At 38.7% G+C, this 24,436-nt stretch overlaps 1 protein-coding gene across 2 annotated transcripts in view; it reads right to left on the bottom strand.

Annotated features, from left to right (window-relative positions):
* Positions 1 to 18,829: 18,829 nt before the first annotated feature.
* LOC105034400 (F-box protein SKIP19) overlaps positions 18,830 to 24,436 on the bottom strand; it is a 49,508-nt gene continuing 43,901 nt past the window's right edge. Inside the window, exons 2-3 of one of the 2 annotated variants that reach the window (XR_012141518.1) lie at positions 19,983 to 20,855; positions 18,830 to 19,172 (exon numbers count right to left, since the gene is read on the bottom strand). Coding sequence is in view for 1 of the 2 variants with exons in the window: in XM_010909545.4 (XP_010907847.1) it covers positions 20,264 to 20,855 (592 nt within the window). In the remaining variant the exon portion in view is untranslated. Of the gene's footprint in view, positions 19,173 to 19,880; positions 20,856 to 24,436 lie in introns of those variants that run through there. The other variant, XM_010909545.4, reaches the window with a different exon arrangement.

Raw genomic sequence — 24,436 nt, 5'->3', positions numbered from 1 at the left:
GACTCTCTTCCTCCATCTTTATCAAACTTCTCACAATCATTAAGTTTGTTAGGATAGAAACAAAACACTGACTTAAGCTCAAGCACAAACAGAAGTTTGGCCTAAGATCAAATGATTGAATTGTGTCCTAGATCTTATAATCAAGGCTAGTTAAAACATAGAGAGAAGAAATTCAGAAAGAAGAGCTTCAAAAATCTGTCAAACCAAAATCCAACCTCCAAATCTCCACCAAGTCAAAATTGGCCAACTAAACCTGATCACTGGTACGTGCCTCCATATGTCGTGACCACTTCGAAGGGTTCAACTTCCAATTAGAAGAGAAAAGAGGAAGGAAGAAAAAAGAGATTTCTCTGTTGCTTAATTATCAAGAGCCAATGACTTATATTATATAGACTGATTTAGGCCCAATAATCCATCTATTACATTATACTTAATTTAGTGTAAATGCTAAATAAATATAATACCAAATAAGCCATATGATTTTAAATGATATCAGTACTAAAATAAGAGAAGCTAAAAAGAAAATCCCAATAGACAATGATATTAGTGCCAAAACAAGAGAGGCTAAGAAGAAAATCCCAATTGAAGAAAATCGTATATCATGTTTTTATTACTAAAATTGGGTTCTTATCACTCCACCACCCTTGGAAATAGCCTTATCCTCAAGGTTAAAATTTTGGAAAGCGCTCCTTAAGTTTATGCCAATCTTCCCATATGGCATCTTCAGAAGGCAAATGGGCCTATTAGACTAGCACCTTGATGATTGCATGATTACGATACTTTTGTAGATGATAATCAAGAGTTTTTATATACTAGATTTTAGGTATCCCATCCTCTAAATTGGGTAATTGAGAGATTACCATATCCACCAAGCCAATCTTCTTTTTCAAGCAAGAGATATAAAAAATCGGATGAATTTTAGATCCACTTGGCAGCTCAAGCGTATAAGCAACTAGTCTAAGTTTCTCAATGATTTTGTATGGTCCATAGAATCATGGAGATAGCTTGAGATTGCTTCAAACAATAATAGAAGTTTGTCGATATGATTGGAGCTGAAGATATACCATGTCATCAACCACAAACTCCCTTTTAGAATGATATTTGTCTACTTGTTGCTTCATTCTAGCATGGGCCACATGAAGATTTTTCTTCAATAGGCGAAGGATGCAATCTCGATCCTTTAATTCTTCCTCCAATTGATGGACATTAGTAGTTCCAAGGATATGGAAGAGTACTAGCTAGTGTTGTACCACCATTTAGCCCACGAAAGCCATCTAGTCCACTTCTTAGGCTATTGACTAGTGAAGCATCTAAGATAGGTCTCCAAGCATTGGTTGACTACTTCTATTTGACCATCAGATTGGGGATGATAAGCTGAACTCATACATAGTTTAGTACCTTGAAGACGGAACAACTCCTACCAAAAAATGCTAGTGAATAGTAGACTACGATCACAAATGATTGATGTAGGCATCCCATATAATTTGAAAATATGCTCTACAAATAATTGAGCAATCTGGGAAGTACTATATGGATGCGTCGCTGTAATAAAATGGGTAGCTTTAGAAAGATGGTTAACAACCACCATTATCATGCTCTTCCCTAGAGAGTTTGGCAGGCCATCAATGAAATCTATGGAAATGTAGTCCAAATGCATTGAGATATTTATAAGATCCGAAGAAGTTCTGATGGTGCAAGTATCTTTATTTTGTTTCTCTAACATACATCACAAGAAGCAATATGATTTTTTATATCTCTATTGATCCTCTTGCAATAAAAACTCTTGATAACCCTCTTACATGTCTCATGAAAGTCTCATAGAAAAGCTGAAGGATCTTCCCTCACCACTCAAAGTTGGCTCCTAGAACTATCCTATTTTTATATCAAAGAAATCCTCCGGTGTATGTATAGAGTGAAGGTTTATGAGGATTATTTTGAATCTCCTAAATAATTACCTATAAGAAATTATCATATTCTGTTTCTACTTGAACTTACTCTATCCAATTGGATAATGAATAAGAGATAGCACACAATCACCCTTCCATATTGTGTGATAAAGCATCCACAACTGAATTATTAACTCCACGCTTGTGTTTGATCTCATAGTCAAATCCCAAAAGCTTGACGACCACTTTTATTGTACCTTTAAAGAGACTTGCTATTTCATCAAACACTTGAGGCTATGGTGGTTGGTGTAAATTATGAAATGTCTTCCCATCAGGTATTGTTACCACTTGTTAACAGCATGTAATATGGCCATCATCTCTTTTTCATAAACAGGAAGACCCAGGTGCTTCTCTGATAGGGCATTGCTAGTGAAGGCAAGTGGTCATCCTGCTTGCATTAATATAGTACCAATCCCAATGCCCGATGCATCATATTCTATAACAAATGGTTTGGAGAAATTAAGAAGTGCTAGTACTGGAGTAGTTACCATAACTTGCTTGAGAACTTAAAAGGCTGACTCTACAGCACTATTCCATTGGAAGGAATCCTTCTTTAACAAGGTAGCTAATGGAGTACTGATCTTCCTATAGTCTTTGATAAATTTTCTGTAGTAACTAGTAAGCCCCAAGAATCCTTGCAATCCTATAGCATCTTTAGGTGTAGGCCACTCCAACATACAAGATATCTTTTGTGGATCGATAGCAACACCTTCTTTGAATATAATATACCCCAAATACTCCACCTTTCTTTGACCAAAGGAACACTTCGAACATTTGATAAATAATTTAATTTCTCAAAGGGTCCGAAATATTACCTCTAGATGAGCCAGGTGATTCTCCCATGATGAGATATAGATCAGGATGTCGTCAAAGAAAACTGACATAGAGGGCCACAAGAATGATCGGAAGACATCATTCATATGGCTTTGAAAAGTGGATGAAGCATTAGTTAACCCAAAGGGCATAACTAACAATTCATAATTATCTTCATGAGTTCTAAAAGCTATCTTTGGAATATCATCATCATGAACTCAAACTTGATGATAGCCTAATCTGAGGTCTAACTTAGAAAAATAAGTAGATCCATATAGCTCATCGAATAGCTCATTAATATTTGGGATTGAAAATTTATCTTTGATGGTGATATTATTCAGAGCTCTATAATCGATACACATGCACCAAGATCTATCCTGCTTTCATATCAGCAACATTGGTGATGAATAAGGACTGTTGCTTAGTCAAATAAGTCATTAGCATGCATCTCTCATGATCGGTACTCTATTTCATCCTTTTGATAATATGGATAATGATGGGGCTAAATATTTAGAGGACGACTACCAGGCAGAAGAGGTATCTGATGATCATGAGCTCGATTAGGAGGCAGTGTCGTAGGGGTCGAGAAGATGTTTTCATAAGCTTCTAACATGTTTGGCAACTCCAGAGGCAAGGATTGTTCTAGCTCTATTTTTTTTATAGTATATAGAGTCATACATATTGCAGTTCCTCCCTTTGCCAAGACCTTTTTAATTGAGTGGCTGCTCACAATCTGTGTGACTGAAGCTCTGAAACCTTTTAGTGAATATTATCATCCCTGAATTGTAAACTGCATAGACAATTTCGAGAAGTCCTAGATTATGGATCCAAAGGTGTGAAGCCAGTAGGCTCCAAGCACCATCTCACAACCCCCAAAACCCCTAAGAAAAAGCACATATAGATCAGTCTTAAATTGAAAATCTTGAACAGTAATTGGTAGGTTAGAGCATTTATCACTTGTTGCTGATTTGTCCCCATTAGCAACTATTATTTCAAAAGATTTTTCCTCCATGCATCTGTTGAGAAAATTTAGTGCAGAGGCAAAATGGTAATTTTAAATCTTTTTCAAAATTACTATTTTACAGCAAAATTATTAATTAATCTCATTAATTAATACTAATTAACCCTACACTAGGATCTAAATATGATACAACAGCATGCATTTAAATTTGAAATTCAAATTTGAATCAGTAAACCTTTTACAGTACTGTGTTCAGAACACATCATCTTTTGCGGGTAGTCGATCACTGCAATCTGATCACCGTCAGGGGGCTCTGATCGTCATGTCGCAGCCACACAAATGTCTGGCCTCTGCGGATCGTCCATACGAAGCTCCCGTCTGATCAGCTCCTCATGAATGCTAGTTCGTGATTTCACCCTTTTGATGGCAGATGTTGATCGAACTCCTTCGATCAATGTGTGCCGACTCTTCAGATACTCTGGATCATTTGCACGGTTGCTTGAGAGGCTGATGGATCTCTCCCTGAAATTTGGTGGACTCACGACACTCGTGGCACACCAATCTCACTTCCCAAACCCTAGGTAGAAACCCTAGGGTACACACTAGAAACCCTGCGCTCAATTTTCTTTCTTTTTTTTCTTTTTCTCTTAGAAGGTTTTGGACCTTCACCTTGTGCACAAACTTTTCTCATGCCCCAAAGTTTCTCTCCTAAAATTTCTACGCACGTCCCACCTTTTTCCTCCTTTTAAAACAACGTCGAACGTGTCTTATCCGCGTGAGAGGATAAAGATAAGTGGTTGCACATTTGAATTCAAATCAAATTTGAATTCAAACGAAAACCAACTTATCCCTATCCTTTTGGGCGTGAGAAGAGAAGGGGCGTGGCTCTTTGTGCGTGGAAAATATTTCACGAGAAACCTTTTCTCGTGTAAGTAATACGGCGCACAAAATGGATAAGGATGAAGGGGCAAGTGATAAGTTATCCATTCAAATTCAAACATGCTTTGAATTTGAATGGCTAACTAATTATTTTATCCATCCATATGGCACACAAATGAGGGTGTGGGGAAGGGTTTTGCGTGAGAAAAATTTCACGAGAAGTTTCTTCTCGTGAATTCAAATGGGTGCAAGGAAGTTGGGTGTCGCAGGGAATTTAAAACAAGGTGGTTTGATTCAAATTGAGCCAACCTAGTTTAAAATAGGTTAAGCACAATTAGACCAGATTAAACCCAACATAATTAGGCTTAATTAAGCTCAATAAAATCCTAATCAAATTAGAAATTAACTAAACCTAACCCCTGATCAAATCAGAGACTAAACCACCTTAGCGATTAGGTCAACATTTAACCTAATCGGGTCAATCCAAACTGAATCCAATTCAATTGGACTTGATCCAAAAATAATTACTCAATCAAATTGAGTTAATTAGCGATTAAATCACTAATTAAACCTCTCATAAATATTGAGTCCAAATCCGATGGGCAATCAGGCATCAGAGACCATCGATATGAAACCCTGATCAAAGAGTTCAAATTTCAAATTCAAAATTTGAAATTCAAAATTTTGACCCCGGTACCCAAAATGTGTGGAACTCATGATCAGAGAATCCTAATTCTCAATCATAGAGTCTCAGATAGATAAGACTCATAATCAGCCATCAGATCAGAAAAGAACCTCTAATGTGTGTGACCCCGCAGGATCGAACCTAAACCGGTAGCACAGGAACCAATTCCTGTACTAATCGAAGTGACCATCTAGCAATGGTACCCGACGACCGGATAGGTCGAATAATTGCAATCGCAACATTCAGAACCTACGCGAATATGGTTACCGTATAATTCATCCCTTTTGACCCCTGTGTTTAGGATGACTCAGGGTTAAACTGTCAACCCTGATGAGATCATCCGAATCGTGCTCAACTCAATTAGTTCTGTGACTCCTCACTAGGACTACCCTGGCCAAGATTTTGCTAAATTGAAACATGACTGTACACAGCTCCTAAACTGGAGTGGTCAATCCCATCTTGACACACGCACCGACAAGTCAAGTACTTGACTACACCCAGCAGCCTTCCGTCACTGAATTAGAAATTCAGGTAGTCCAGTGCCTAAGTGCAGTGAGTTGCTTGCAAGTCACCGTGGCGGTCTCAGGTCGGAGGGACATTTATACCCATATCCCATCGGAGCAAATCTTGACAGCAAAAATAGCTCCGGAGTTGGTCATGTTCAGTGCAGATGTACCATTACATCTCACCTGTATGCCATACCAGTGTCTCCACACTCTTTGGTTATGAGGACAACCAACCCATATGGCACACAACGACTTATGCTCGATAAACGTTGTTGTCCTTGGTAACAACGTATCATTTGGTCGCGAACATGTTTAAGGACTAAGCGACAAATCCTCCTTTGTCGAGTCTAAATAGTCCTAAGGACTTCACCACAACACAGGAGTTCATTAGAAGATGAAACATTTGTGATGAAAAAATATCAAAATAACTTTTATTTATTTATAATTCATATACTAATACAAAAGGAGCACAACCATCAACAGGCTGACGATTGGTTTTGGGACACTATTCCCAACAATCTCCCACTTGGCCTAAAGCCTATCGGTGCAGTATCTAATACCCATCTTCGACTTGTAGTCGTTGAACTCCTTCACCGCAATGGCTTTAGTGAATGGGTCGGCCAAGTTCTCTTTCCCGTCGATCTTCTGAAGGTCGACGTCACCTCGATCCACGATCTCCCGGATGAGATGGTAGCGGCGAGAATATGCTTCGTCCGCTGGTGTGCCTTTGGTTCCTTCGCCTGAGCAATGGCTCCAGAGCTATCGCAGTAGAGCAGAACTGGACCAACAAGGGAGGGTGCTACTCCGAGCTCGGTGATGAATTTCTTCAGCCACACCGCTTCTTTGGCAGCATCTGATGCAGCAATATACTCCGCCTCGCATACTGAATCAGCCACAGTGTGCTGCTTGGAACTCTTCCAGCAGACAGCCCCACCATTAAGGGTAAAAATAAATCCTGACACACTCTTGCTATCATCGCGATCAGACTGGAAACTAGAGTCTGTAAACCCTATAAGTCTCAAGTCCGATTCACCATATATAAGCCACTGGTCCTTAGTATTTCTTAAATACTTCAGGATGGTTTTAACAACCTTCCAGTGATTCTCTCCTGGATCAGATTGGTATCTACTCACTACCCCTAGTGAGTATGCCACATCTGGTCGTGTACATGTCATGGCGTACATGATAGATCCCACTGCCGAAGCATATGGAATCCTACCCATACGCTCTCTCTCTTGAGGTGTTGTCGGACAATCTCTCTTCGAGAGAGAAATTTCATGGCCTATCGGTAGATAGCCTTTCTTGGAATTTTTCATGCTGAACCTTTTCAGCATAGTATCAATGTACGTGGACTAGGATAAGCCAAGCAACTTTTTGGATCTATCCCTATAGATCCTCATCCCTAGGATGTAGGAAGCTTCTCCCAGATCCTTCATGGAGAACTGTGACGATAGCCAAATCTTTATTCCCTGTAATGTAGGGACATCATTTCCGATTAAGAGAATGTCATCCACATACAATACAAGAAATACTACTACTGGACCATTAGCCCACTTATAAATGCAGGGCTCTTCTCCGTTCTTAACGAAGCCATACGTTTTGATCGTCCTATCAAAACGTATGTTCCAACTCCGAGATGCCTGCTTAAGTCCATAAATGGACCTCTGTAGCTTGCACACCTTAGACTCATCTGTGGTTGTGAACCCTTCAGGTTGTATCATATACACCTCTTCGTCCAGCTCTCCATTTAGGAAAGCTGTCTTCACATCCATCTGCCAGATTTCATAGTCCAGATGGGCAGCTATCGCAAGCATAATCCGAATGGATTTGAGCATTGCCACAGGAGAAAACGTCTCGTCATAGTCTATACCATAACGTTGACGATATCCCTTGGCAACCAGACGGGCTTTATAGGTCTCCACCTTTCCGTCTGCTCCCCTCTTCCTTTTGAAGACCCACTTACACCCTATGGGTTTTACTCCTTCGGGTGGGTCAACCAATGTCCACACATCGTTGACCTTCATGGACTCCATTTCGGATTTCATGGCCGCAAGCCATTTCTCAGAGTCAGGTCTCTGCATTGCATCCATGTAGGTGATCGGATCCTCATCGTTTTTATCAAGTTCGACAGGATCACCATTCCGGACCAAGAAACTATAGTATCTGTCCGGTTGATGTGGTACTCTACCAGACCGCCTTAAGGGTGCATAATCAATGGGCTCCGGATCTGATCTAATCAAATCCGATTCAGGTTCAGTAACATGTGTCGGTTTTTTCACCTGTCGAACTTCGTCAAGTTCGACCTTAGAGGCAACAGTTTTTTCACTAAGGAACTCCTTTTCTAAAAAAATTGCCTTAAGGCTGACAAACACCTTTTGCTCATCAGCAAGGTAGAAATAATACCCTTTGGTCTCTTTTGGGTACCCTATAAAATTACACTTGTCAGACCTAGGTCCAAGCTTGTCTGTAATTAAACGTTTAACATAAGCCGGACACCCCCAAACCCTAAGGTGCGAGAGTACTGGCTTACGTCCTATCCATATCTCATATGGCGTTTTGGCTACAGACTTACTCGGAACTCTATTTAGAAGGTAACAAGTCGATTCGAGCGCATATCCCCAGAGGGAGATCGGCAGACCAGCAAACCCCATCATGGATCGAACCATGTCTAACAGGATCCGATTCCTCCTTTCAGACACACCATTATGCTGTGGTGTTCCAGGAGGAGTCCACTGAGAGAGAATCCCATTCTCCCCTAGATATGTCAGAAACTCATTGGAAAGGTATTCACCTCCTCGATCAGATCGAAGAGTTTTAATACACTTCCCAGTTTGTTTTTCTACCTCATTTCGGAATAGTTTGAACATTTCAAATGATTCCGACTTATGCTTCATTAAATAGACATACCCATACCTAGATAGGTCGTCTGTGAAGGTTATGAAGTAGAAAAATCCACCTCTTGCACTTGAGCTCATGGGTCCACATACATCAGAATGTACCAGACCTAAGAGCTCACTGGCTCGCTCACCTTTTTCAGTAAAAGGTGACTTGGTCATCTTCTCAAGAAGACATGACTCACAGGTTGGAAGTGATTCACAATCACTAACTTCAAGAATTCCTTCTTGAGCCAACCTGTTTATCCTGTTCTTATTGATATGACCTAGCCTACAGTGCCAAAGGTAGACTTCTGACACATTATCTATTCTAGAGCGTTTACCGAAGTTTTGAACCACATTAACAGGCTGTGATAGTAAGTAAATTCTATTATTTAATTATCCAACAAATATTGTAACACCATTCAAAATGATATTGTAAATATTTCTTTTTATTAAAAAATCATAACCGTACATGGCCAAAAGGCCTACAGAAATAATATTTAATAAAAAACTTGGACAATAGTGACATTCACTTAGAATTACATTACGAGAATTGATTACAAGACTCATGATTCCTAAAGCTAGAACTGGAACTTTGCTTCCATCTCCAATATTCAGGAACCTCTCGCCTTCATCAAATCTCCTACTGACCTGCAGATCCTGCATCGAATTACAAATATGATAAGGGCTTCCGGTATCCAATACCCAGGCAGTAGTATCACAAATCGAAAAGTTGCAAGGAGTTATCATATAATTACCTTGCTTCTTCTTTGGCCTGTTCGGATCCAGGGAGGCAATGTATTGAGGACAGTTCCTCTTCCAATGCCCCTGCTTCTTGCAAAAGAAGCACTCCGCCTAGCTCTGGTCGTGCTTGCGCTTCTTGGTCTGACTCTGTGCTACTGTCCCAGCATGAGATTGCACCTTCTTATTTTTCTTCTTCTTGTTCTTCTTCCCCTTCCCAAAGGGTTGACGACGAGAAGAAGACCCTCCCACTACATTCACCGACTCCTTATGGAGTTGGTGATCCTTCTCAAAGTTCTGCAGCAACCCCAACAATCCGTGGTAGTTTACTGCAGGCTTTGTCATTCGAAAATGAGTAAAGAATGGGAGGAAGGACTTGGGCAAGGAATTAAGGATCGCATCCTTACCGAGCTGCTCGTGCAGAGGAAAGCCCAATTTGCTTAGGCGCTCAATCATCTCGATCATGTACAGTACATGATCAGTGACTGAGGCCCCATCCCTCATCCGAGCATTAAAAATGGCACAACTAGTTTTGTGCCTTTCAACGTCGTCAGGCGTGCCAAAGGAGTCGTTCAACATTTGAAGCATCTCCTGTGGCTGGGCGTTCTCAAACCTTCGGCTGAACTCGTCATTCATTGCTGCCAGCATAATACATCGAACGGTGGTGCGGTCATTGAGCCACTTCAAGTAAGTGTCTCGGATCGCCTTACTAGCATTCGGAGCTGGCTCCTCAGGTGCTGGATCCATTACTACATAAAAGATCCGCTCATGCTCAAGGACAATTTTCAATTTTCGATACCAGCTATTGAAATTGGGTCCCATGAGCTTGTCATTATCTAATAATGACCGGAGCGACAGGGTAGTGGCCATAGCTGCATAAAGAAAAATGAGACCTCTATTAGTACATAAATTAATACTAAAGACTTGGACTTTAGTCTAAAGTTTTTTCTAATATTTTTACGAACTGATAGCCTCATCCTCCAATTCGAGGAATTACTTTAATTCCTTAATGGGTATTAGAATCCACACAGACTACACACGAGCCCAACTTTGGTTGGTCAACCCATGTGCATCTATGGGTAGGTTCTTAACCAGTTGTTTCTCTAAACAACTTCTAGTAATTGATTTTGCCCCAGAACCTAATCAGTAGGCTTTGGCCTCCACTGAAAAGATCTGGTTAGGTCCAACCATTAACATGACTTAATTTAGTGAATCGAACCAATAAATGATCAGGCCCGACTTTGGCCGGCCAACCTAACCACCATCAGAAAGACTCAATCAAATTATCATATTATGAATAATAATTCCATTAGCCAATGAGCACCAGGCCTTTGGGCCTCCAATGATCATTGAACTAATGGACTCATTATCATTCACTTAATGGGAGGCTATGACTTAGTTATCATTATAACTTAATCATTTTAGGGACCTAATAATTTTGAGGATTTTATTAAAGAATAGTAGAGAAGATATCATCCAGCCAATTTCAATCCTCCCACTGACTTCACCAAGTCAGATTAAAAAAGATTTAATTAAAGCTGGCATTAGGAGCTCCTAAATCAGTCACACTGATTTACCTAATGACATGGGTGAGCTCTAATCACCAAGTGATCTAATCAAAATCTAACTTACCAGATTGGCCAGGTAAGTGAGATCAGTGGTGGGGATTTGCCATTAACTCGTCAATGATCGAATCAATGTGAGTAGCTCCCACTTAAGAACCACTGGTCAAAACTGCCGAACTTACCTTAGACACCAATCGGTTCATTAGTTTTAATTTTGATCAACTTAGTAAATAGGGCTCCACCGCGTAGCCATGAATTAAGTCCATCTTGGTCTAGTTAAAGACATGGACCCATTCAACTACAACTATTGAAGTTGAGTCTAGAGTATCCTTGACCTAATCTAATTCAACTTTTGATTAGATTTGACCAATTACTCCATTTAGTCTATTTTTTAAGCTAACCTTAGGTCTAACCTAATTATGGACCTAATTCATCTAACCCACTGACCCACAAGTTTATGCAATTGTCTTAGGTCTTAATTCACAATTCTAGACCTACTAGACAACACTTAATTCTTTTAATTAAGTACTTGGGCTGATGGGTCAGGGTTTGGCATTTCGAAAATAAATTTTTAAATTTTGAAAGATTTTATTTTCTGTTCACCAAATGTGTTGACTCATTTCACAAACGGATCAGCACATTTCATAAACAGCAATCTCATTGCTCATTTCATAACAGAAAATAACTCAAAATAAATCATAAATTTTCTTTTAGATCTAATCTAACACATTCATGATAAATTTTATAATTAAGTCCTTTCGCTGCTTCATCGGCATGGGATATAATTGCATCGGCACCCCTACCGCCATAGGAGACCCCATCGAATGGGAAGAGAGGGCCTTTAAACCCTACTTTTCTCCTGTGACCGGACGGCCATGGCAACCAACCCAATTAGATTACTTGCTACTTGGATCAAGTATATCTAAATATACCAATTTCAAAATTTAAATTTTGAATTTCAAATTTCAAATTTTAAATTTCAAATTTGAGATTTCAACCAAATTTCAAATTTCGAATTTCCAATCTTTGAATTTTGAATTTTGAATTTCAAATTTCAAATTTCGAATTTCAAATTTCAAATTTCAAATTTGAGATTTCAACCAAATTTCAAATTTCAAATTTTGAATTTCAAATTTGAAACTTCTAACAAATTTCAAATTTCAAATTTCAAATTTTTTTGAATTTTTAATTTTAAATTTTGAATTTTAAATTTAAACTTATAGATTACACCTTAATCTACGCATGCATATGTATAGCATATTCTAGAACCTTGCTCTGATAGCATTTGTTGAGAAAATTTAGTGCAGGGGCAAAATGATAATTTTAAATCTTTTTCAAAATTACTATTTTACAGTAAAATTATTAATTAATCTCATTAATTAATACTAATTAACCCTACACTAGGATCTAAATATGATACAACAGCATGCATTTAAATTTAAAATTCAAATTTGAATCAGTAAACCTTTTACAGTACTGTGTTCAGAACACATCACCTTTTGCGGGTAGTCGATCACCATAATCTGATCACCGTCAGGGGGCTCTGATCGTCATGTCGCAGCCACACAAATGTCTGACCTCTGTGGATCATCCACACGAAGCTCCCGTCTGATCAGCTCCTCACGAATGCTAGTTCGTGATTTCACCCTTTTGATGGCAGATGTTGATCGAACTCCTTCGATCAATGTGTGCCGACTCCTCGGATGCTCTGGATCGTTTGTACGGTTGCTTGAGAGGCTGATGGATCTCTCCCTAAAATTTGGTGGACTCACGACACTCGTGGCACACCAATCTCACTTCCCAAACCCTAGGTAGAAACCCTAGGGTACACACTAGAAACCCTGCGCTCAATTTTCTTTCTTTTCTTTCTTTTTCTCTCGGAAGGTTTTAGACCTTCACCTTGCGCACAAACTTTCCTCACACCCCAAAGTTTCTCTCCTAAAATTTCTACGCACGTCCCACCTTTCTCCTCCTTTTAAAACAACGTCGAACGTGTCTTATCCGCGTGAGAGGATAAAGATAAGTGGTTGCACATTTGAATTCAAATCAAATTTGAATTCAAACGAAAACCAACTTATCCCTATCCTTTTGGGTGTGAGAAGAGAAGGGGCGTGGCTCTTTGTGCGTGGAAAATATTTCACGAGAAACCTTTTCTCGTGTAAGTAATGTGGCGCACAAAATGGATAAGGATGAAGGGGCAAGTGATAAGTTATCCATTCAAATTCAAACATGCTTTGAATTTGAATGGCTAACTAATTATTTTATCCATCCATATGGCGCACAAATGAGGGCGTGGGGAAGGATTTTGTGTGAGAAAAATTTCACGAGAAGTTTCTTCTCGTGAATTCAAATGGGTGCAAGGAAGTTGGGTGTCGCATGGAATTTAAAACAAGGTGGTTTGATTCAAATTGAGCCAACCTAGTTTAAAATAGGTTAAGCACAATTAGACCAGATTAAACCCAATATAATTAGGCTTAATTAGGCTCAATAAAATCTTAATCAAATCAGGAATTAACTAAACCTAACCCCTGATCAAATCAGGGACTAAACCACCTTAGTAATTAGGTCAACATTTAACCTAATCGGGTCAATCCAAACTGAATCCAATTTAATTGGACTTGATCCAAAAATAATTACTCAATCAAATTGAGTTAATTAGTGATTAAATCACTAATTAAACCTCTCATAAATATTGAGTCCAAATCCGATGGGCAATCAGGCATCAGAGACCATCGATATGAAACCCCGATCAAAGAGTTCAAATTTCAAATTCAAAATTTGAAATTCAAAATTTTGACCCCGGTACCCAAAATGTGTGGAACTCATGATCAGAGAATCTTAATTCTCAATCATAGAGTCTCAGATAGATAAGACTCATATCAGCCATCAGATCAGAAAAGAACCTCTAATGTGTGTGACCCCGCAGGTTCGAACCTAAGCCAGTAGCACAGGAACCAATTCCTGTACTAATCGAAGTGATCATCTAGCAATGGTACCCGACGACCGGATAGATCGAATAATCGCAATCGCAACATTCAGAACCTACGTGAATATGGTTACCGTATAATTCATCCTTTTTGACCCCTATGTTTAGGACGACTCAGGGTTAAACTGTCAATCCTGATGAGATCATCCGAATCGTGCTCAACTCAATTAGTCCTGTGACTCCTCACTAGGACTACCTTGGCCAAGGTTTTGCTAAATTGAAATACGACTGTACACAGCTCCTAAACTGAAGTGGTCAATCCCATCTTGACACACGCACCGACAAGTCAAGTACTTGACTACACCCAGCAGCCTTCCGTCACTGAATTAGAAATTCAGGTAGTCCAGTGCCTAAGTGCAGTGAGTTGCTTGCAAGTCACCGTGGCGGTCTCAGGTCGGAGGGACATTTATACCCATATCCCATCGGAGCAAATCTTGACAGCAGAAATAGCTCCGGAGTTGGTCACGTTCAGTGCAGATGTACCATTACATCTCACCTGTATGCCATACCAGTGTCTCCACACTCTTTGGTTATGAGGACAACCAATTCATATGGCACACAACGACCTATGCTCGATAAACGTTGTCGTCCTTGGTAACAACGTATCATTTGGTCGCGAACATGTTTAAGGACTAAGCGACAAATCCTCCTTTGTCGAGTCTAAATAGTCCTAAGGACTTCACCACAACACAGGAGTTCATTAGAAGATGAAACATTTGTGATGAAAAAATATCAAAATATTTTTTATTTATTTATAATTCATGTACTAATACAAAAGGAGCACAACCGTCAACAGGCTGACGATTGGCTTTGGGACACTATTCCCAACAGCATCGGCATTGAATTCATTTAGCAAGAGTCGGGTCGATAAAGTTATAGGTGCTTCCAAAGTTGATGAGAATAGAGATTGGTTGATGCTTGATTAGCCCCTTAACCCACATCGTTTGAGGGGATAAGGATCCCAAAATAGCATGCATAGAGTTTTCAGGTGCCATCTCCTCCATAGCCTCTTCATCTATCTCCTTCAGAATTTCCTCGATCCCATCATCAGAGTCACCGTCAATCAAAAATAGCTGCTTTGATCTACATCGATGGTCAGGACTAAATTTTTCATCACAGTTGTAACAAAGATCCTTGTCTCTTCATATTTTTGCTTCAGCAAACCTTAGGCGCTTAATAGGAGGAAGTGACTCCTTAGGTGCAATTGTTATAGAAATCGCAGGCTGAATAAGGGATGGCTTCGATGTGCAATGTTGGGCAATTTGCTTTTCTTATTGTAGGCGAGCAAGACCAATCACCACAGACATGGAAGTAAGATGAAAAATCCATACATCATGTGTCAAATCTTCTCTTAGTCTCCTAATAAAGTAGCTAATAAAGAACTCCTCAATTAGCCCAATTATGCGATCTGCGAGTGTCTCAAATTATGCTTGATAATCGCAAACCAATTGAGTAAAACCCTGATGCAACTTCGTTAGTTATCCCATATAATCCTCACATATGGTTGGGCCAAAATAAGTATAAAGAGCTTCAACAAACTCTGCTCAAGATATGATTCTACGGTTCTTTTCAAACCATTGAACCATTGTAGAGCCTCTTTCTCTAGATAATAGGATGCAAGTGGTACCTTTTAGATTTCAAGTATTTGATTGAATTTGAAGAATTGCTCTATCCAATAGATCCATCCAGTAGGATCATCACCATCGAAGCAAAGGAACTCCAATCAAGTGACTCATGGCTGCACCATAATCACAGTCTCCGTAAGAAAAAGATGTAATCTTTTCCTTATAGGCATGGAAAGAAGTAGACAGTTTGTATTGAAACTTAGTACTAACACCTCCTCCATTGAAGTAGATGGCCAAAAGTCAATCTTCATGTCCATAGCAACGATCAAATTTTTGAGATCATTGATGGCTTTGGTGACATTCTATACCTCAGTCTCAAGCATAGTAACCCGCACGTCGGTGGACTCTCTTTCTACTAACTCTGCATCCATCTTCTTCCTTTGAGAATGAGTATGCACCATCGATCATGAAAACTTTGGATCGAATTAAAGCCGTAAAATGGGATCGTTGGCTCTGATACCAGATGATACATGCCTCCACATATCATGACCACTTTGAGGGGTCAATCTTCAATTAGAAGAGAAATGAAGAAGAAGAAAGAGATTTAGAGGAAGAAAGAGATTTCTTTATTGTTTGATTGTCAAAAAACAATGACTTAGATTATATAGACTAATTCAGCCCCAATATTCTATCTATTATATTATACTTAATTTAGCACAAATAATAAATAAATATAATATCAAATAGGCCATATAATTCTAAATGATATCATACCAAAACAAGGGAAGCTAAAAAGAAAATCCCAATAGATGATGGCATTAGTACCAAAACAAGAGAGGCTAAGAAGGAAATCCCAATTGTAGGAAATCCCATATCATTTTTTTATTGCCAAAATTGGGTTCCTGTCGGTCACCATATTCCAGTTAGAGGTTGAATAATCAAAAGAAGCCCTTCTATTTTGTGTGCAGGTGAACAAACCACATGGTAAAGGACTATTAACATAATCTGTACCAAAAAAAAAAAAAAAATTATTAGGAAAAGAAGATTGGAGTGCTAACGAAAGGTGCCAATACATCCAAACATCAACTGAATATGGTCAAAAGTAGTGTTGGACCTTTTTCTAGCTTAGATACACTCATTTTTATAGTATGCAGCATCTATTCATCTTGTGATTGGTGGCTTGATTCTGGATCTAATATTTATGTTTATTTTAATCATTTCTGATTATCAAATAAATGCAAAGTTTGTAAGAAAAGCCTTTGTATCTGAGGTTTTGTTCACATTAAGTATACTTTCCAAAAATGCAAATAAAGGTCCATCTATGGTATCTGGCTTGATAAACTTGATGATGTCAACTTGGATCGAATCCATCACTAGAGAACTTAAATCTCATTCTCAAAGTAATTTTAATAAAAAGTTGAAATGTAAGATCTGCATGCAGACCAAGAATAATATGAAAACCTTTTATGTTTGTATATTGAAGTGCAAATCTTCTTGATTTTATTCATAGTGGTGTATAGCTCTACCAAATCATCTAGTCAAGGAACAACCGTTACTTTGTAACATTTATAGATATTTCTCATTTTACTTGCATAATTTAGTACGCAAATTATTCATTTGCATGATATTTTTCAAATTATTTCAGTTTATCAATTTTAGCAAGCATGTTTTTCATAATTTTTGGAATAGTTTCGTACACAAATGAAAACAAGCACTAGAAAAACCTAACAATTACTTGAAACTTAGACATGATATTCAACTTGAGATGCTTTATGCCATTTGCATGACGTGTCTCGACTCTCAGCTACCCATGTCTCCTTTGGGCATCTCAGCCTTCGTAAAGATCTGGCATGGCCCATTAACAGCAGCCACTAGTATTTAGACAGAGGAGAGCAAGCAGATGCAGGTGCTATTGGAGAGGGTGTGGTTGATAGAGTGAGCCTCATAGGAGCAAGCACTGTGGCAGCCATGTTGATGATCTGCCAACTACACTAGCCAGCAAATCAATAGCTAGTTCACCGATGAGGTGTGGAGAATTGAGCTCGACATGGTCTTGTGTTGCAACAGTTGTGTCGATAGGATAGTGAGGGAGGTAAAGGAAAGGCAGTGTTGAAGAGTTGAGGTCAGCTAGTGAGATGGTAGAGAAGAGACTTGAACTTCCCCTCGACTTCTACCATGATGTCCGAGGATTGGGATATCAACATGCAATGAAGGCCCTCAGCTACAAGTGCACCAGGTTAGGTCCTTGAACCTAGGCTACTTCCATGACGAGTGATAGGTCGCTTGATTGCACCGTGCCAACACCCCCCTCAATGGCAGGCTCAAAAAACTCACCAAGAATTGCCGGGATCAAGCCAATGCTAGCCTCACCACCATTGTCAAAGACTATCCAAGATCAATATTTATGAAACAATAAGGTCATGGAGATGGAGATCAAGAGTTGGCAAGCACGCTTCAGTTCACCCGTGTGGATGTGAGGATCCCAATTGGGCAAGAATCCGTTGATCATTTAGGGTAGGTGGGCAAAGGCAATAAAGAGAAAGGGAAACAACAACACATTATTTGTTGCACATATTCGAATGCTTTGATTGGAATACCTCTTGGTAGTTCCACTCCAAATCAAGGAGAGCTTAAAAAGAATAAAAATAAAAATTATAGCAGAGCAACAAACGATGTCAAAGTAATGTGGGCATATTTGGCATATTTGTTAGCTTTGTAATATTGTTTCTCCACAAACTAGTGAAATACCAAAAGAAGATTAATATTGAAGGTAGTATGTGCACAAAACCGCTGCTATCCCTTGCTATTATTTTTACTATTTGAAAGCAAAAAATCTTTCCAACCAAAAGCTTTAACGAGTTTACAAACAATTTCAAAACAAAAGGGTTTCATCATACATATTGTTTTCTCTAGTTTATTTTCTTCTTAGCTTGTTTAAAATAATAACAGAACAACAAAAGCCATGCCAAACAGACTTTTAAAATATTCAAAATCATATAACACAAAATAGAAGCAAAATGGAAACACGAATGGCCTTCTATGAAGCAAATGAAACATATGTAGGGGCAACAACCTTTTTAGTTTGTTAAATCTAAAACTTGAGATACTAAGACAAAAGTTTCACCTATCACAATATAAACCAGGTAACTAACTAATACGTGCCTTTTGAAAATTTGCACGATTTGCAAACAAATTTATGTTTATTGATGCAAGAATCATTACAAATATATATATATAATGCTCTCCAATCACAATACATAAATCTTCAGTGGATTTGTCCAGATCATCTGGATCATTTTCCACCCACAAGCACCGACTCACTCTCGGGGCTATTTCACTCTGCACCAGGTCGAAAAATAGCTTTTGACTCCACGAAAGAAGACACGGGATATGACATTCTGAAACTCTATCTTCTTAAAATGGCAATAAAATTCAAGTAGAACACAAGTTCTGACCCATGATTATACTATAGGAGTACCTATCAACTCGTCCTAGGTATCGCTGCTTGACCTCATCCCAAGGGCACAACCAGCAACTCTCCATGGTCGATTGCAAACCTGTCAGGAGCTTTTAACCAAGAAGCCGGGGATACTCATTTTCTATGGGATGGTTGCTCATGCTTCGACAGGATTTTCAACCTGGTAGAGACCTAGGACGACAGCAAGAATCATTATATATATATATATTGCAATTTATATTGCAACAAATTTGTATTTATCTGCAGCCGTCACTTGCAATCAATGTTTTCCTTCAGGACAGAAGAAGAGGAGCAATGAAAGTCAAAGTATGACCTAAGTGTCATTTCAGATTTTAGTAAGAATGAAGAGGAAAAATGAAAGCCAAAGTATAACCTAAGTGCCATTCCAGATTTTGGTAAGAATGCATAAACTTCTCTAAGATGCAAACATAAATCAGTAGTCATAACGTTCAAAACTACAAAGTATTGCACAAGGGTGTTCCTGCCTAAAAACAAATAAAATAAAGGGTGCATTGAGGTTTTCAATCATCCAACAAGTCACCGGTTTGGATGCCGATACTGAATTATCAATAAGAGGTTCCTTTAATTTTTTCACCATAATTTCTGAATCTGATGCATAGTTTTGCTCAATCTATTCTGACAATAATGCAATTCATCAAATTTTAATCCCAACTTGTGATAACATTTCCATATCATCTTCCCTAAAATTTCAAATACTCAATTTCCTTAAAGATCACAAGGCCAAACAAGAAAAAAGCAACCCAATGCATCTGGCTGGCTCTCTGTGGGGCTTATTATGACGGATCAGATATAAACAATCTTATCCTCCGTGTAGATAGGCTATTTCCATATTCCAAACCTATAACACGGATCACAATAGAGCAACTTAAATGGCACATCAAATTACAAAACTACAAGTTTACTGACATTAGTCCCCTAGTTATGCCAGTATTTAACACATAATAGGTAAAGTACTAGTACCTTCAACATAGATACATGAAGAGGCTTTGCCATAAGCACGTTTTTCAGATCCCATACCGTATGAGTACCACATCTTTCTCTTCTTATGCAGCAACACCTGAATAAAAATTACGAGGCTCCAACCATATCAGTATCCCCGCTCCCTGTTCCCACCAAAAGCAGCATTGTCATACCCTAACAACACCAGCATGTCAACTTTCTTTCTCTCAAATGCCAAACCCACCTTGCCCAAGAACGTGCAACCATTAAAGTGCAAGGTTAGATCCAGCATAAGTCTTATTTCAGAGAAGAAAGCCTGGATAGTCTTCATCAAAATCACTGATGTCATAGTAATCATCGAACATATCATCATAAATCAAATCAGTCTCGGAAGTTCCAGAGGGGTAATCATCAACAAAGTCTTCAATATCAGCACAGAACTCGTAGTCATTAGTAGGGTCATTTGGGAGCCTGAGGGTTTTGATCCTCGCACACTTTGCTCGCAGAGTTCCATCCATGTTAATGTGGAAACACTGGCGTATGTCAAGGGACTCAAGGTGGGGGCAGTTATCAAGGATGGCCTGCAGTCCAACATTAGTAAGCCTGTTTGCAAAGAGTTGAAGGTGGTGCAGCTCATGCATGTTCTTGGCTATTGCAACTGCCTCATTGTCATCATGTTCCATGTGAGGAAGGTTCCACCACCTATTGTTCAGTCGCAAACGTTTCAGCTGGGACCACGCTTCACCAATAGATTCAAATAGTTTTTCAGAGAATTGGGAACAATGTGACAGCTCCAGCTCCTCTAGCTGGGGAAATCTCTTGGCCATCTCAATCAACCCTTCATCTGAGATATCATAGCATGATATCAGACGAAGGCACTTCAAATGACTGGTTCTGGGGGAAGTATGAAAGGTCAAGTTAGAAAAGACGGATGGTTTTCCAGATAGTAATTGGAACTTGCACTGTTGATATTTCAAAATTATATGAAGAAAGAGTTATTGACCAATTACAATGTTAGATACCAATAGCATATAACAGGTAATAATCAACATAAAACTATGCTGAGCAGATCAAAGAAAGCAACAGGCTTTTAAGTCAAAGAAAAAAGAGTTAAAACAATATATGATATACCTTTTTCCTCAATCTCACCAGTTCTGGACAAAGCGAAGTCCTACCAATATGAGACCAAAGATAAAAAACAATTAAACAAAAGAGGCTCAATACAGCCTGAACACATTGGGTGTGGAGACGGAGGGTAGTGAGTATGTGTGTGCATGTGCGTGCATGAGTGTGTGAGAGAGAGAAAGAGGGGGGGTGGCACCTGCCCTAGCTTTGAGAACCCAATTGTTCCTGGAGAATTTCCAGCCAACTTATCAACTCACTCAAATATTACCCCATCCTAGCCAGCTGACAACTGCCTCATGTTCTGTTAGCTTCCTGTGAGGATCACTCACCTGTGGAGGGGAGCCAGTCAGTGTGCTGATTTGACTCTGCAAAAAAGAAGACAGACTAGAACCCAGGAAGACTATCATGGATGCCCACCCTCAACTACGTATTCAATTGCATAGCTTGCCTCCCTCGCCTGATTATCTTCCCACGGTTCATCAGCTTTATGTAAAATGAGCATAGGCTTAATTATCCCATATCTATACCCATAGTGAATTCCTCCGTTATGTAATTGAAGTTATATGTACTACATATTAGATGTATGTCCTAAAAATCAATATGGCTGACATATTATAATATAGCTAGGACACAATTTTGTACTTTACACATTGATTTGATCAATAAAAGAACAAGTTTATTTTTCATTGTGATATGTCCTTGAATCGTCCATGAAATTAACTTTTCAATACATATTCTCAAAGTGTTGAGAATTAGAGACATGTATTTAATTCGTAAATGCTCCCGATCATAGTATCATCATGAGGACGGTGATCGATCCGGATAGACCGGCACACAGATCGCTTCCTTCGGATAGATGAGTCTCTGGTCTACAGTATAGAGACACTGAGTGACGAGTGCGGGTAGTTGTTAGAGAACTAGTACTGAGCGTGACCATACGAGAGATCACTTGGATTTCTACTAAATCGTCAGTGATTGTCTCAATGCTGTAGCTGTGTGAATGGTCCTTTGATCTGAAATGGTACGACTGCTCGTAGTAAGGCTGCTGGAGTTTGACTGACACATAAACATGATCTCAAAGAGCCCTTGTAGTGGATGTTGGCGACAGTTGATTCACTGTAAGAGTAGGGTGCGCATCAAGATGGGATCTATCTATCTTGATAGAGAGTAATCCTATGGGATTTGAGAGACCAAGTTCCAGAGTCTGTGGCTATAGCAGTGTGATTGATGGAAAAGAGTTTCCGTAAAAATCACAATTGGACTTGAGCTGATCGAATCTATCATATGATTGATGTTGAGATTTGATGATTTATCCATGACCTGCCATCTAGTCGGAATTCACGATAGAGGAACTGAATTACACGTTAACTACATCTTGAGGTTCTTTTCGGTTCTACTGGATTGCCACTACATACTGTTAGGTGTCACTGGTGAATTGTGAGAGCTTACTAGGATTCTGAATCGACAATCCTTGATAAGTTAGAGTGAAATTGTTCCAATCCATTGAAAAGAATTTCAATAATACTGTGATAGAGATCATTATATATCTCACTATCAGATAGAATTGAGATCATTGTATATCTCACTACCAGATAAAATTGAACCTATGAGGTCACACAATAAAGGGATTAGATCTGAAATAAGCAATTGAGCTAATGAAGTGTCAATTGGGTTTAAAAAAATTCTGTTTGGATTCAAGGTAATCTTGCTAGCACATGGTTGGACCCAATTTTCTCTTTATGTTTGAATTTTTTATTTGATAAGATTAATTCAAACTAAATTACCTACTAATAACTTAAATGAATTAAATTCATTGGGCTCTAATTGTTGGGTGCCTAAGGTTTTGGATCAAATGAATTAAGGATGCAAGTCCTTAATTTATTTCCTTGATAGTTTTGATGGGGCGTCACTTGATTTGATCAAGTTGGGCATATCCCACCTTTAGAGGGCTTGTGGATCCTTAATGGGGCATCCCTTGGGTGCAAAACGGGAAGTGATTTTATGGGTGCAAGGGCTTCAATTGTTGGTGCCTAATAGGTTTCCTAAAGAAAATTGAATAACTTAAATTATTAGAAAACCTAACGCAAATAAGACTTATATTAAGTGCTTATTTGATTTTGAATCGGATTCAAACCTTATGCCTATTTAAAGGGACATCCCCTAAGATCCCTAGGCACTCAAACCAGTAACCCCACGCCCATCAAGGAGAGCCCCACGCCTTCTCTTCCTCTTTCCCTCTCTTCTCCCTTGGACGTCCAAACGCCCCACCCCTTTGGGCATCCCTTCTTCCTCCACGTCCCAAGGCTTTGGGCGTCCCCTCGTGTACTGGTTTCTAATCCATGATTGCAGCACAATCAAAGAAAAAAAAGCAAGAGAAGAAGAAAGGAAGAAGATCAAGAAAAAAATCAAAGAGTTGATCGCGATCCAAGCTTTGTTCAGATTTACAGGCTGATTTTTCTTGGAGAAAAAAAATCAATTTTAAGATGACTGTTCTAAGCTGATCCTGAGTGGATACCCGTAGAAGTCGGACACTTACGTGGCTAAAAGAAAGTCTCTTCTCTTTCAGATTCAAATTTGAAGAAAAAAATTACGAAATGGTATGTGATTCGATCACATGTTAAATTTCAGCATATGAAGTAGATCCTTGTGGTTTATGTTTTATGCATGCATAATATAGATTAAAAGGAGTTTTAATCTTCTATTCCACTGCGATGTTTAAAAAATAAAATTTTTGAAACATACATGCATGCCCCGACATAGAAATTCCAACCGTGGTATCAGAGCCACGGGTTTCATATGCATGAAATGGACATACATATTTTGAAAAGAGTTTCAAAATCTGATTTTTTTTTGATACATGAGATGTATAGATGAATATTTTGAATCCTAAATTTTATTTTAGGTTTGATTTTAGAACATATAGCTGATATGTTAAAGCATGCATAGATCTGAATTTTGATCTAGAACGACTTCTAGTTTATGTTCATGTTATATGTAGATGCATGTATATTTCTGAAATTTTATTTGATCTAATTCATGATTCATATATGAGATATATGATTGCATGTTTATGTCACAAAATTCTTTTCAATCTGATTCATGATTTGTATATGAGATATATAATATCATGTGTTGATCTGAATTTTACTTAGATCTGAATTTTACATACATATACGAGATATATGTTTGTATGTTAAATCTGAAAATTATTTCATGATTTAAAACTTACCTTTCATGCAAAGAATTTAGATCTGAAATTTAATTTTGAAATCTGAAATTTGTGTTTGTGCATGAGGATTTTGATTATGGGAAAATCAAAAGTTAGGTCATGTAATTGGATTGCATCTAAA

The sequence above is a fragment of the Elaeis guineensis genome, chromosome 5 (assembly GCF_000442705.2).
Source record: "Elaeis guineensis isolate ETL-2024a chromosome 5, EG11, whole genome shotgun sequence".
Lineage (NCBI taxonomy): Eukaryota > Viridiplantae > Streptophyta > Magnoliopsida > Arecales > Arecaceae > Elaeis > Elaeis guineensis.
The sequence above is the reverse complement of the archived record's forward strand: the minus strand, read 5'-3'. Positions and strand labels throughout refer to the sequence as shown.